Source organism: Protomyctophum parallelum, assembly GCF_964188405.1.
Source record: "Protomyctophum parallelum genome assembly, chromosome: 17".
NCBI lineage: Eukaryota > Metazoa > Chordata > Actinopteri > Myctophiformes > Myctophidae > Protomyctophum > Protomyctophum parallelum.
Genome location: NC_139719.1, coordinates 27,631,508 through 27,646,356, shown reverse-complemented (window position 1 = coordinate 27,646,356; position 14,849 = coordinate 27,631,508). Strand labels below are relative to the sequence as shown.

Below are 14,849 nucleotides of genomic sequence, written 5' to 3'. Positions count from 1 at the left end.
TCGAGTCCCCTCCCCCCCCTCTTCATCAATGGAGAAGAGGTAAAAAGAGTTTCCTCCTTCCGGTTCCTCGGGACCAACATTCATGAATCCTTATCATGGGATCTTAACACCAGTCTCATAATAGGTCAATCACACCAGTGTCTCTATTTCTTGCGGCAGCTTAAGAAGTTTAACGTCAGCCAAGCAGCCATGACTCACTTCTACAGGGCCACTATTGAAAGTGTTCTAACCTTCTCCATGCTTGTCTGGTTTGGTCACACAACCTCTCAAGACAAATCAAAGCTGGAAAGAGTAGTACGTCGCGCATCAAAAAACATAGGATGTAGCCTCCCTACACTTTCCTCACTCTATTCCACCAGAATAATTAGGAAGGCAAATAAAATCATTGCAGACAACTCCCATCCTGCACATCACCTCTTCAATCTCCTCCCATCAGGCAGGAGATATAGAAGTATCCAGAGCTCAACATGTCGCTTCAGAGATAGCACTTACCCCGTAGCCATTAGACATCTGAACTCATAGATATATGCATATAGCACTTTAAAAAAACTGAATGTAATTGCCTATGCTGTTGGTTTTTGTATTGTATTGTCCTTCTTGTTTGTGTATCTATGGTTGTCTGTATATGTTGAGTATGAACCAAGACAAATTCCTATCAAATTGTTGACATGGCAAATAAATTATTGAATCTTGAAATCTTGGAAGTGCTTCAAAACGCCACTGAGCAACTTCCACTGAAATGAATAGCGGGGGGGCGGGGCTATCGCTCCGGTTCAGTCTCTATCCTTTTAATACTCTATGGTAGCACCACCCTTTGGTCAACATTTCCACTAGCACACAAGGGTCCTGATTCTTCAAAAACTAAATGCGCCAGAGTGTAACCGGTGGCGGAAACAGATATCGTATTTATCCGTCCGATCAAGCTACGTTGAGATGACATGTTATTCAGAGAGTGGTGTGTACCACAGGTACGCAGGCGTATCGCAGATTCGCAGGTGTATGTCATACTGAATGCAGCGGGTGCAAAGTGATCGGAAAAGCACCCGACAACCTCATCTGCATAGATCCACGCCCTATATCGCACCATAAAAGGCTTCAAGCATGACTCAGCAGACAGCAGTTTGTCTGAGATCCGTCTGTCAAAAAAAGAAAAAAGGCTTTGCAGCCGCAGACTATATAGCGGCTTCACAAATTACAATAAAAATTATTGCTGGAAAGAAATCACAGCCGCGGTCACTGCTATGAATATAGCCCGCACTCTATTAATTTAATAATTCTACACATGTAGGAACAGGACAGTTAGGGCTTTTATGTTATGTCGTTTTTGCACCATTGTATATTACCACTGTAGGCTACTATATATGTACAAACTGACATCAATCCATGAAACGGTGCGTGCTCCGCTGAAGCAATATAATTATAATTTATTTAATTAAGTTCGGGACCAAGGCGGGTGCTCACTCACACCTTTGCAGAGGTAAAACATATCCGATATTTAAAATATCGGATATATGTCAATGCAAAAGTCGTCTTTTGAGAGAGAGCTAGAGAGAGAGAGAGAGAGAGGGAGGGGGGCATGGGCCCTCGGTTTGCGAGATAAAGAACAGTAGCCTATACATTCATAAGTGAATAATTATAGGCCTACCTCATAGGCCTGGGATCCTCTTGTCTGAAGAAATTATAATCCAGTGAGTTTATCCAGTGAGTTAAACTATTCTGTGTGTGGCATCCATGCATGTGATCAATATCAATATACATTATTATAAAGTCTGTCCGTCATGTTTGTGAACAAGCGCGAGTGGAGGTGAGCTGGCTTAAAACTATGATATAACACGCTGATGCCATTCATTAGGCTAATGTGGTCTTCTATTTTTTATATAGGGCTATATAGCCCTATTCATTTTCCAAAGGATCCCCCCCCCCCCGATCTTTATGTGCTGATCGACCAATATGTTGGGGACACATGCCTACATATTTTATCTGAGATTTGGGAACAATTTATTGATTCAGCATGAAGACTAAAGCCTTCTGAATAAATCTATTCGCAAGTGTATGCTTCCGCAAATTTCTCCGCCACCTAAAGACGTCCCGTAGGATTTGACGGAGTTTCCGACCAACCTACGTGAGCGTCAAGTTCACGGCCATTTCCATGAATTCCAAATTAATGTGGGAAATCCACGTAAATGCCTTTCCGCTAGCGTCACGTCATGTTATCATCGTAAACGCCGTTGTGAATTTGGACCAAGATATCTAAATGCCATGAAACTGGCTGATTAATACTCCCCCCCACCCCCCAAGCTAAGGTGCCCCCCCCATCATCAATATGGCTCGGGACCACTTTGCTGAATATGTTTTTCTTTGCTGTGTTGTGACTTTCAACTATATATGTTTACTGCTGCCTTTCTAGTCGAGGTCTCTTGTAAAAAGAGATTTTACTTTCAGTGGTAAAATAAATGTTATATAAAGAAAAGAACTACTGCTATGCAAGCACACTGGCAGTGTGCACGCACGCACGCACGCATGCACGCACGCCTGCACGCACTGTATGTCATAGGGATACAATAAGCCAGGACACCATAGCCTAATCATAATAACACAATCTAGTTGCTCAATGAAAGCGAACAGCATTGAGCTACTGACACAAACTGTGGATAGGTTTTAGGATGAACCCTACTGATTTCGCTGACCCCCTGGCCTAGCGCCACCACCTTTTAGCCAAACGTCCCGGTTGGGTGCAAGTCCCTATGAGCTGCTAGTGGGGCTTTTAAAACCACAATTTTATATGTTGTTGTCCCTCAGGTCACCAAAATGCAATAAATGTATTTATTAGGGACAACGCAAACATTCAACACCAAAAAAAAAGAAATACAAAAGGACCTCATTCGGTCACATGCATGCTTGACTGGATATGGTCGATGAGGCTCATGCTACGCTGGTGATCTCTGGTTATTTTCTGTCTGTCTCTCTCGCTCTCTCTCTCCAAATGCCTTCCATCTCTGTGAAACGTCATGTTCAAAGCTCACAGGATGTTCTCCTTTGGAGGAGAGGAGGGAGGGGTCTCTCGCCCTCTCTCATCCATCCAACTGTCACTTCCTGGATCCAATCCTAACCCTCAGCCATTCCTGTCTCAGGTCAGCTGTTCGTATCACACACACGCACACATGCACACATGCATGCATTCGGGCAACAAGTAATCGTCACCAACAAATGAGTGCACAACATGGATTACTGCAGACACTAACATGTGCAGTTGCGCACTAAGATGCTCTGTGTGTGCGAGCGTGCGTGCGTGCGTGCGTGCCTGACCACAGTCTCTGACCAGCTCTTTTACCCAGTGTGTTAAACAGACATTAACGCACATTAATTATGAATCAGCCAATCAGCCGGACCACCAGCTTTCAATTATTCAACAGGGACCTGCACTTTTTTAATTGTACGTGAGGTCAGTCAACCGCCATACTGCTGTGGTATGAAGAGACAACGAGAGAGAGAGAGAGAGAGACAACGAGAGAGAGAGAGAGAGAGAGAGAGAGAATGGAGTCAGGGAGACAGAGAGAGGGCAGGAGACAAAATGATGGAGAAAAAATATGTTTAATGTGATGTTGAACTTTGGTAGAACCTTGGACTTGCAACTATTGGAGCTGCAACTATTGACAATCTTCTCTGCTATTATTCCATCGATTACGTTTTAAATTGGTCAAATAATCGAGAAGCGGGTTTGTTCCGTTATTTTAATTTCATTCTTTAAATCAATGAATCAACGCGAAGACATTTGAATAAATAAATAATACTTAATAGATTAGTCTGAATAATCACTGAAACAGCCTTGGGGTTCCTGAATCCTGAGCCAGAGTCAAGGGTCTTGTTTTAAAATGGTACAAATTATTTTAGCAGCAGGACTGTATAGAGTGTGTTTAGTAAAGCCCAGTACCGGAGGAGGTGACCTGCTTTCAGATGTGCAGTGACACAAACACTTAATAAACATCAAGCTTGACTCAAACGCGCCGTGAGCTCACAAAGCACACACTGGGGGATCGCCGTCAAATACAGTATAGGGGGAGACGGAACAACGGGATGGAACAGAGCAGTCGATGTGTGTGTCCCCCTCCTGAAAGTCAGAGACAGGAGGAGACTGGACAGCAGATAAGGTTTACTGCAGTGTGGGTCTCTGTGTGGTCAGTGTCACATACTATTTGAAGACAACCATAAGAAGTGTGTGTGTGCGTGTGTGTGTGTGTGTGTGTGTGTGTACTGCAGAGACAGCAAAGGATTCAAGACTGACCTGCATAGCTCTATAGGATGAAAAGATATTGATTATCAATACCTCCAAACAGGCACGCTACTGAACGAGTACGTTATTGGTCTTCCAGTGTAATTGCTATTTGCCTTTACTGGAGTGCATGTTGGGTAGGGTACAACAACAGTGTGTGTGCACGTGCGTACTGTGTGTGTGTGTGTGTGTGTGTGTGTGTGTGTGTGTGTGTGTGTGTGTGTGTGTGTGTGTGTGTGTGTGTGTGTGTGTGTGTGTGTGCGTGCGGGTGTGTGTGAGCGTTTGCATGTACTTTGACTACCATGCCCATATTTTGTATAAAGAAGTTAGTTACAAGGATGCAGTTGTTTGCAGAGCTGTATGTTTATACTATGCTACTTTATTTGCATATCTCAGTAAGTGTGTGTGTGCGTGCGTGCGTGCGCCCGTGTGTGTGCGCATAGTATGCAAACTAACTTGCGTAAGAAGGACCAAAATGACAGACTGCAGGCCATTGGCAGCATCATAGCGACCCTGCAGTCAGTGTATAGTCACTGACTGCAGGTCCTCGGTGTCATAATGCCCATTCTGACACCCCTAGAGACCTGCACTGCAGGACTGCAGAAGGCAGTGGCCCTGAATCCACAATCAGTATCAAGAATGACCATTGTTCTTACAAGGGAATCCATTAAATAATTGGTTATGCTTGTTGTGAGCTTGTAGATCTGCAATTTTCACTATACAAAGTATGTAGGGCTTAAGTGGTTGTGCAAGTTGCCATCTTAATGTTTGTTAATGTTGTCTCAATTTCTTGACTAGTAAGTTGCGTTGATTCCTTCTGTGTTTTGAAGTGATTTGTTTCATTAGGTCTTTATTTTCTCTGAACAGATTAGTTTGTTTCTGTGGTTTGTTTGTTTATCATTGCGTCTTACGTTAGATCGACATGCTTGTCTGTAAAAGTGTTGACATTTAAGTCACCTTCTTTCTTTGCTTCTTAGGCTCTTTTGTATTTTGCAGTATGGTGAGTTTTTTTAGGGACCCAAAACACTTGCTTATGGTTCCAAAAGCAAAAGCATGGAATATATTAAACAGACAACCTTTTCATGTTCCATTTCAGGTTGTTTGAATTTTCTTTGGTCTACTGTATATCCAACTGGGAGGTCCATTCATAGCTCCAACTTATACAAATACATCCGTCTGGTAAGGATGAGAGAAGATGAGAAACAAGCTTATATTAGCTACCAGTAAGAAGCCCTGAGGGCGAGAAGGTTCGCGTGCTCGCATCCGCCTGGGTAACGGCAGACTGCTGGGCGAGCGCTGGCACTTTGGCATGGGGGTCAGATCAACATATGGAATGAAGACTGTACTGGCCGTATATGGAGCGTGTCTTGAGTGTACAGGGTTTGATGAGGTCAGATCAACATATTGATTGTGTTATCTAACCTCAATGTGTCAAACAAACAAATCAGTCAGTTCCATATATGGGCACAAAAGGGGGCATGCCCATACAGTATACCGATGACTGTTAGATAGAGAGATCTCCATATACTGTACTGGTAATATCGGTCGGATTGGTGGTGCAACGTACTTTAGGTGTCATCTCTAGTATAGTAAATACACGCTCAATGACACACGCGGTACATCCTGGGGATTCTATACTGTAAGCACACTCAGGTTATATACTGTATCATTGAACCTGTGATCTACACTTCATTGACACAGACATCAGTCTTTCACAGACACATAAGCAAACATGAAGAGGCTTCAATGGATGGATTAAATGATGGACCAAATGATTATCTGGACTGGTGACCACAATGAACCACATTGCCGGACAGATAAGGGGGGGAGAGAGAGAGAGAGAAGCACAATAAAAAGTATTTCCTGTCTCCTCCACCACTACACATCTCATCTCTCCCTCCTTAATTGCTCTGTAAATCAAAGATCCACTGCAGGGGAGTCACCTGCACACACAGCACAGTCACCACCACTCATCTTCACCTGCACACACACACACACACACACACACACACACACACACACACACACACACACACACACACACACACACACACACACACACACACACACACACACACACACACACACACACACACACACACACACACACACACACACACACACACACACACACACACACACACACACACACACACACACACACACAAAGGTTGGGCGATATGCCAATTTTTTTCAATCGCCAATCGTCTGACCAAAAATCGGCGATTGACGATGTATTCGTGTCATACAAGTAAAGTGAGAACAGCTCACTGCAGGTCGCAAAAAAGCCAGATCTACAAGCTCTCAAGGCGCCGCGTCCTGCTTGTTTTTGCCGCTCCGTTCGCTAGGCATTGAGAACTTGTAGATCAGTCTGTTTCTGCTGCGCAGCCAGGGTAACTTGCTCCCTTGCCTCCCCGCACCGGTCCATCGGATGCTCGGAGCGGAGCAGCGGAGCCGGGCTGCGGCCGGGCTGTTCCACAGGCTCTCAAGGCATCGCGTCCTGCCTGTTTGCAGTGCCGTTCGCTACGCGTTGAGAGCTTGTAGATCTGTCTATTTTTGCAGCGCTGGTGTCGGGGTTTGTTCACGTTGTCAATAAAAAATAACTTAGATTACAGGCGGAGATGAAGTTCAATCAGTGGGTTGCACCAGTAGGGGCTACACGCTAAGCTAAGCGCTAAGCTAACGAATGATCCCCGAGCCTATACAGTGGAGAAGTCTTGCCTCCCCGCACCGGCGTCTGAGGCTCAGAGGGGCGCCCACATGCTGCTGCTGATCCACAGGCTCTCAAGGCGCAGCGTCCTGCCTGTTTCTGCAGCACCGTTCGCTACACGTTGAGAGCTTGTAGATCTGTCTATTTTTGCAGCGCTGGTGTCGGGGTTTGTTCACGTTGTCAATAAAAAAATAACTTGGATTACAGGCGGAGATGAAGTTCAGTGTGTTGAATCAGTAGCTACACGCTAAGCTAACGCTAAGCTATAAGCCTATACTAACACTAGCAGCCTGTTTTTTATTTTTTCCGCCCCGACTTCACGGGTGGAGCATTGGGATTGTGATGAGACACGAGACAGCAGTGTGCATTCTGTTGTGACTGTATATTATTAAACTGCATGGGTCTGGACTCCGGAGCTAAAACAACATGTAGGCTACAGCCTCCCTCGGCTCCCAGCCTTTACTCTGGCAGGCGGCTGCCGTAAGTGCCGTTCCCCGATGCTTCTGACTGCTGAGTGCGGGGACTGTGGGAGCATACCGTTATAACGGGAGGCGAGGATTTCCACCCGGCCGCTTGCTGGTCCAAATTGATTCACATTCACTTTACAGGTTAATTGGGCTAAATCGTCCCGAAAAATCGCCTAATAAAAATATTCGGCGATTGGATTCGTATATTCGCGATTGACGATGTATTCGTATCGTCACCCAACCCTAACACACACACACACACACACACACTTGCCGTGGATGGTGGAGTGAATAATTTCCCCACCAATTAATAAACTCATGACCACACCGGTGAAACCAGTAACACCTCATAGCCTACTTTATTTCAGACAGAAATGCACACGTGCAAGCGCACACACACACGGTTAGTAGAAAATGGAAAAGTACCGTCTCAAACACACACGTGCGCACGCACAGGCACATTCTACAGAGGACTTCACAGCAATGTTCACAACAGGCCTGTGGACGGATTTAGACCTATTTGGGGTGTATCGTGCTCATAACCTACTTGTAAAGTGTTTGTGCCATCATGGGCAAGTTTCAAACATCTTTGAATAGTTAAAATAGCCAATCTACAACCTCACAATGTGTCGATGTAGATCGGCTAGTTGAACTATTCAAAAATGTTTTTCAAAATAGTGAAAAAAGTTTAGGGATAAGGGGTTTAGCATGGACGGAAATAGAGCCCATAGTATATAATGGAATGGTACTTGATGACATATTGGAGAACCACATAAAAGATGTGGACCTCTACGGGGTCACAGACAAGGTCAGAGAGGATGGGGACGGTGCCAGGCACCCAGAACTGGACCCACAGTTAGGAAGCTAAGGTGCGTGCCATCTACAGTATGTGGACACACTGCAGCGTGACAGTGGAGACAGCAACACCACAGAGCTCTGGAGTGATATATAATTATTATCACTTGGACATTCATCTGTTTGTAAAATACCCATAGTCTTCTTCGACACAGATCAGCACTTTAATTTATCACATCACTGTCAACGAGGAACTGCACAGGCCAACCAAATGGTAGTCCCACTGGGATTTCCTGAGGGCATAGTATGGAGTCGGCTAAGCACACGACAGTCACTGCTGGCATGCCTCACCCTTGTTGGTACGCAGCCAGTTTGTGAGCCATGGAAGGTCGCTGTTTTCTGCTCTTTTGAAGGGTTTCCAGGGTTTCCTCAGCCACAAATTCTACCCAACCATCCACAGCAACCATATGGCTGAGTTGAGTTCCTTTGGCAGCGTGACGAATGGTGCATGGCTGGCCAGCTCGCACACACTCTGTACTCTGTAATCCCTTGTGAGGAGTCAGGAACATTGTCCTCACAAATTTGTCAAATTCTATAGCTGTGGGGACATTTAGCCTTCACTAGTAACAGGCATGCACGCATACCCAGTGTGTGGCCTACTACAGTGGCCTCAGATGTTGCAGGAAAACTATCGTATAAACCCATAACCCGTGGTAAATGTTGCACGAAAACCACCAAGCACCGATTTTCTTCCTGCTACTTTTCCTTCTTTTTTTCTTATGTGAGCTGAAAGGAATCACAGTCAGTCACTAATAACTATTGACTAATACATGATGAGTCCACACTATGACAGAGCCCTGAGCAGAACACAGAACTGATAGGGGAAGATCAAAGTCATACACACACACATACACAGACAAAGCTTGAAAGAAAAATGAAATGCACATACACGCACAAAGCAGTCTCCCTGCAACCTCCCCCCCCCCCCCCCCACACACACACACACACAGGCCACTCAGGCTACTCAGAGTGTTATGCTGATAGATGGTACAAGAAAAAATAATCATCACTAAGCGAAGATATAACATTTATGTAACTGGGAGGGAAGTCATTAAAGTTTCATACGGGGAAAGAGGGCTAATCATCAGTTTTACAGTGTGCGTGCGTGCGTGTGTGTGTGCGTGCGTGCGTGCGTGCAGTAGACACTGCGGTGAGATACACCGCAGACACACAGTGCGTGTGTGTTTTTAGATTTTGACAAATTTTCATTTCTTTCATTACATTTCAATAGAAATGTGGACATCAACATTACTTTAGAATCTAAAGTTTAGATGTTAATGGCTCTGCAGTGGCAGTTAGTGGACACTCTCCTAGTTAGGGAGAGGTGGCAGAGCCCATTAGCCCAAAATTCAAAACCTTCGTCGCGATTCAGAAGGTCGGATGAAAGGTTTTTTCCTACACCTTGACACTTATTCTGAAGGGTGCACTGCAGAAGCCTCATCACCTTCACCATTTAAAAGCACAATACGAGGAATTAAACAGAGAAATGGCACTGTGTCCGGCTCTCAAGTGGCTGTTTTTGTGGGTGGAAAGTGGAAAGGCGTTCTCTGTCGCTACATTAGTGACTTCTACAGGTGGGTCAGTGCACCTAGCTGTTCAGCAGGGAGCAGAACTGGGAGGTACAGTGTGTTCCTCTGCATGCAACATAATGGTCCTGGTGGAGAGAAGTGGATGTGGCGACACCATGTACCGGAGCAGTCACATAGTCATCCACACACCTTCCACGACACCAACGAGTATTAATATAGGGTTTGGCAGTGAAAGGGACTACACTGTCACATGCACAATAATACACGAGGGGGAGGTTGGCACAATGACTACATTGGGAGAAGAAAAAACATAATAACTCGAAAATACTGTTGAAGAAACAGTGGGCTCGAGTAGCTTGTTAAAGGACCACTTCACCACTGTTCAACTAATCTTCATATTATTGGTCCTTAATTGACTCCTCACTAATGTTCATGATAAAATACCACAATTTGTTTCTACTCCGTCTGTGTCTCATAGGAGGGTTGTGGGCAGTTCCGAAACCAGTCCACCAGGCTCGCTGATGCTACAATAATAACGTTAATTCAAATTGGGTCAGGGTGCATTTGTGGTTTTACTTCTCACACAGATTTGTTGAGTGTGTCATATTGTGAAAGAGCATTTTATCCACACACAAATGGGGACTGAACCCCTGGTCAAGACTATAACAAGTAGGAACCTCTGTCGTTTTGTAAGATACATAAAACAAAAATACAAAGTAAATGACAGCAAGTTCAATCACATCATAGATGAATACAATATTACAATTCAAAGGAAATACAGAGCACTAGAACCACAAGTAAATTGGTTTCCAGATAAGGAAATTAAGTTGTAATCTGTAGAAGGCTATTCATCAAAGAGAGGGATGGACACATAAAGAAACAGTTGAATGCACCAAGTCTCTGTCTGTATGTCTGTGTGTAATCCACGTAACTCGAGAACCGTTAGCCTCACCGACTTCAAAATCGACACACGCGTTTCACACCACAGCAGAGGGTGCAGTGGCCGGTGTTGAGTCGGTCGGACCCACGGTTGTCCAGTACTGCCCAAAAAAGGCCTCTGCCCGGACTCTGGACTGGCTCTGACACAGAACTCCACAAGCTGGCTGCATATACTCCATATTTGGGCATGCCTTACAAAGAACTCCATATATGGACATAAAAGGGAGACAGACATAATATCTGGGTGTGGCATGCATTTCCAACTTGCATCGTTCCAAGTAGGCCAGTGCCCAACGGGCACCGCTGTAGAGGCCCCACGGGCACCGTTCTAGTTATTTATGTTTGCCAAACGTAACTTTCAAGTTAAGTTTATGGAAACTTTAGAGAGGAGTCTTGCCTGACTGCGCTGAACCAACGGTTCACCACACACACACACACACACACACACACACACACACACACACACACACACACACACACACACACACACACACACACACACACACACACACACACACACACACACACACACACACACACACACACACACACACACACACACACACACAGTGCCCAACGCATAATATCTGGGTGGGGCATGCATTTCCAACTTGCATCGTTCCAAGTAGGCCATTGCCCTGGGCACCGTTCTAGTATATATACTTATGGCAGAGAGAGAGAGAGAGAGAGAGAGAGAGAGAGGCCTCCTTCTCCCCTGCTGTTTGCTTTGTGTTGAGACATCAGCAGACAGGAGTAATCATGTATTGATCCTTATTCAAATTGCAATTTACAAGAGGTGCTGCAAGATCAGAGGGAGAGAGGGAGAGGAGTCTGGGGGAGAGGAGGGAGAGAGGAACAAGAAAAGAGGGGAGGGAGCAGATGGAATGAGGAGCAGAGGATTGTGGAAGCGCAGGAGGAGATGGAGAAAAGGCAGGAGGAGATGGAGAAGTAGAGTGGGAAGAAGAGGAGGGTTGGATTATGAGGATAGAAGACAATGGGAAGGAGAGAAGGGTGGGGGGGTAGTAGAGGAGGAAAATTGAAAGAAGAGAAAACGGAAAGAAAGAGAAAGGAGAAGATCAATAATGTCTTAATAGGTGCATAATCAGGGAAAATACGCCAGCATTTATATTATATACACAATTTAAGTGGTTCGTGTTTTTCTTTGGACAAATTCGGGTTTGGGAACTGGTGTTCATGTTTTTTAGCTATCTGGTCTCATCTCAGAAAAGAGAGAGCGGGGGGGGTGCAGATGAAGGGATGAAGAAGCAAGTAGAGAGTATAGGAGGGGGGCGGGGGTGGCGTAATTCAAAACCACGTTTCTCTTTGACTGGGCGCGGAGCCAGATAGTCGGCCCCGGTATTGATGGCCGCATCATGTGCGATTTTCAAAACAATAGAGACGACGATGACACTTCAGCGGCAGCCACCAGCTGAACACACACATCGTAGATCAATGGCAAGGCTCATATAGCAGGTAGGCAGCAGCAGCTCCATCAGACAACGGCTCCATCACATAAAGTGGGTGCTGACTGCTGAATAATGTGGACTCTATAAAGCATATTTCCAGCTAAACGTAACTCAACTAAACTTAAACTAGTTGGTTGAAGTGTCGCTCCAATATGAGATATCCTCCAGGCTCCAGCCATTTCCAAAGTAGTGACTTTCAAAACCATTGACAGCACAGCTACTGTAGAGTAAGAGTTCAAATAAATGATAGCAGGTTGGTCAATTATTATATGGATGATCCACAAGATCACTCATGAGAAGAAGTCCTCCATTCATTCTATATTTCAAAATATAGAATGTAATTCTAGAAATTTAGAAATCCATAAGTGATACAATCATGAAGTGATACAGAAAAGGGCTCAAAAAGCCCAAAAGGCCAACATAGATAGATAAGGAAAAGTGGGAAACCACTTATATGGAGAAGTACATTTCATGTTACTTACAATAGCATGCAGCATGTAGATAAAGAACACTTGAAGGACATAAATAGACTTCAGTGGGAGACCAGAAGAGCTTTTTGCTTGAAACGGATCATGCCCTTTAAACATTTTTATCCATGCACCTTAATTGTGAGTGACATTAAATGTACTGCTGTGTACTGTGTAAGTGACTTCCCACCTGTACTTATTTTATCAAACCAACTGATGATGTGAAACATGTGAAACATGAGGTCATATTGTTGCAGATGCTTCGGCCACAACTGAACCTGCAGGTGCACCAACACGCTATGACTGAATCTCTTCCTCATTAATAGAAGATCTACAAGCTCACATCGTGCCGCGTTGGGACGCGCTGTGAGCTTGTAGATTGGCAATTTCTGTGAAATGCCCCCTTCCGGCCCCCATAATAGGGGAAAGCTGAGGTTATGTTTTGAACCACACAGAGTTTCACAGTATCACCCATGCAGGTCAGGGTATGACTGGACTTAATTGCATACAGACCATGTTAAGTTAGGATAAAAATGACAGTGGATAACTATATGGATGGACCAGGACCACTGCAATACAGGACCAAGATCTACACTCCCCACAGTAATGAAGCAGTTTCCGGGTAGCTCAACGGAAAACATGCAAGTGTGAGCATACAGCGTGTGACTAGAGTCAGTGTACACGGAATATAATGTATATGTATGAGTGCAGAGGCAGGTGCGATAGAAAAGAAACAGGCCAACCCACAGCAATACAATTGATCACAGCCGGCTGTCAAACATATACAGGAATGTCTTGGTGATATTGGTGCAGACTGCAGAGGAAAATTGCTAACTAACAGTGCATATTACGGGTGGACATGCGGCGCACTGCAGGCCAACATTATTGTATACGTTTCTTTAAAAAAAAAAGTGACTTGTCACATTATACAAGACTATAGACTACTGAGAAGGGCTGCAATCGCAGAACAATAATTCATTGTTTTTTTTGTAGAAAATCCTCCTCGACCAACATTCTTATAGGCTACTATAACACAACAAATCTGTCCAATAGGACACCTGTCTCTCTCCTATAGACAGTATAGAGCCCCCTGAAGCCACAACTGAATACACAGGGCAGGCATTTGGAAATGTGCATCTAAACACAAAGATGTACATTTGTGTGGGCATTCTGTTTGCATGATGAACTGGTGCTTAGTGAACACTGTTGCAGACCCAGCTCCATTCCCATGCACTGACTATATAGTCCCGCCTATAGCCCACTGCATATCTCTCTCTCTCTCTCTCTCTCTCTCTCTCTCTCTCCTCTCTCTCTCTCTCTCTCTCTCTCTCTCTCTCTCTCTCTCTCTCTCTCTCTCTCTCTCTCTCTCTCTCTCTCTCTCTCTCTCTCTCTCTCTCTCTCTCTCTCTCTCTCTCTCTCTCTCTCTCTCTCCTGTAGGCAGTTTGCACTGCACTGCGCCCCGAATCCACTCCCCAACACACACACACACACACACACACACACAGACACAATTTCAACTCTATTAGTATTGACTCTCCAGTCCACAGCACAAACTGCACTCCGATTAAACTGTTTTTTTAAACCTCCAAGAAGATTATCCCCCCTCGTAAGATTGACTTTCTCCATTAGCTATAGTACCCCCTCTTTATTTTGCAAATAGCCCTAGTAGTAGTAGTAGGCAAGGCTACTACTACTACTGTAAACATTTCATTTAACAGCCCACTGACTGAGCTCTATTCCTCAGTCCTTTGTCACTCAGCATCCAAGAAGCAGCCGCGGCTGCTCAGGTGATAACGGGTGTTATGAATTACGCCGGCCATCTGTCAGCTTAATGATGATGATGATGATGCGATGCGGACATAAATGACTGATAAATATCTCGTGGGCTGACATAGCGGGCTAAAGCTGTCATCGTGTAAATGCGCTTCTTGTCGCAGCTTGCGGTCAACTCCCAGCCGATATTTTTTTCTAAAACAACATCTTATCATCAACACAAGAAAAGAGCGACAAGATGCCACGCAGACTGAACATCCATCGATACGAACAACAACAGAGTCGGCGCGTATAAAAGTGTAATTAGAAGAAAAGCACTTACAGTTCGTAAGAACTGGATTTCATCCTCGCTGCCTTCTCCTCCTTCGGCCAT

The 14,849-nt window shown here is 44.8% G+C and overlaps 1 protein-coding gene across 1 annotated transcript in view; it reads right to left on the bottom strand.

Moving 5' to 3' along the window:
• The window catches only part of ryr2a (ryanodine receptor 2a (cardiac)), a gene marked incomplete at both ends in the record, with an annotated part of 249,977 nt that extends 235,128 nt beyond the window's left edge, over positions 1–14,849 (bottom strand). Inside the window, one exon of the mRNA XM_083787543.1 lies at positions 14,799–14,849. Coding sequence (XP_083643669.1) covers positions 14,799–14,849 — 51 coding nt within the window. The remainder of the gene's footprint in view (positions 1–14,798) is intronic.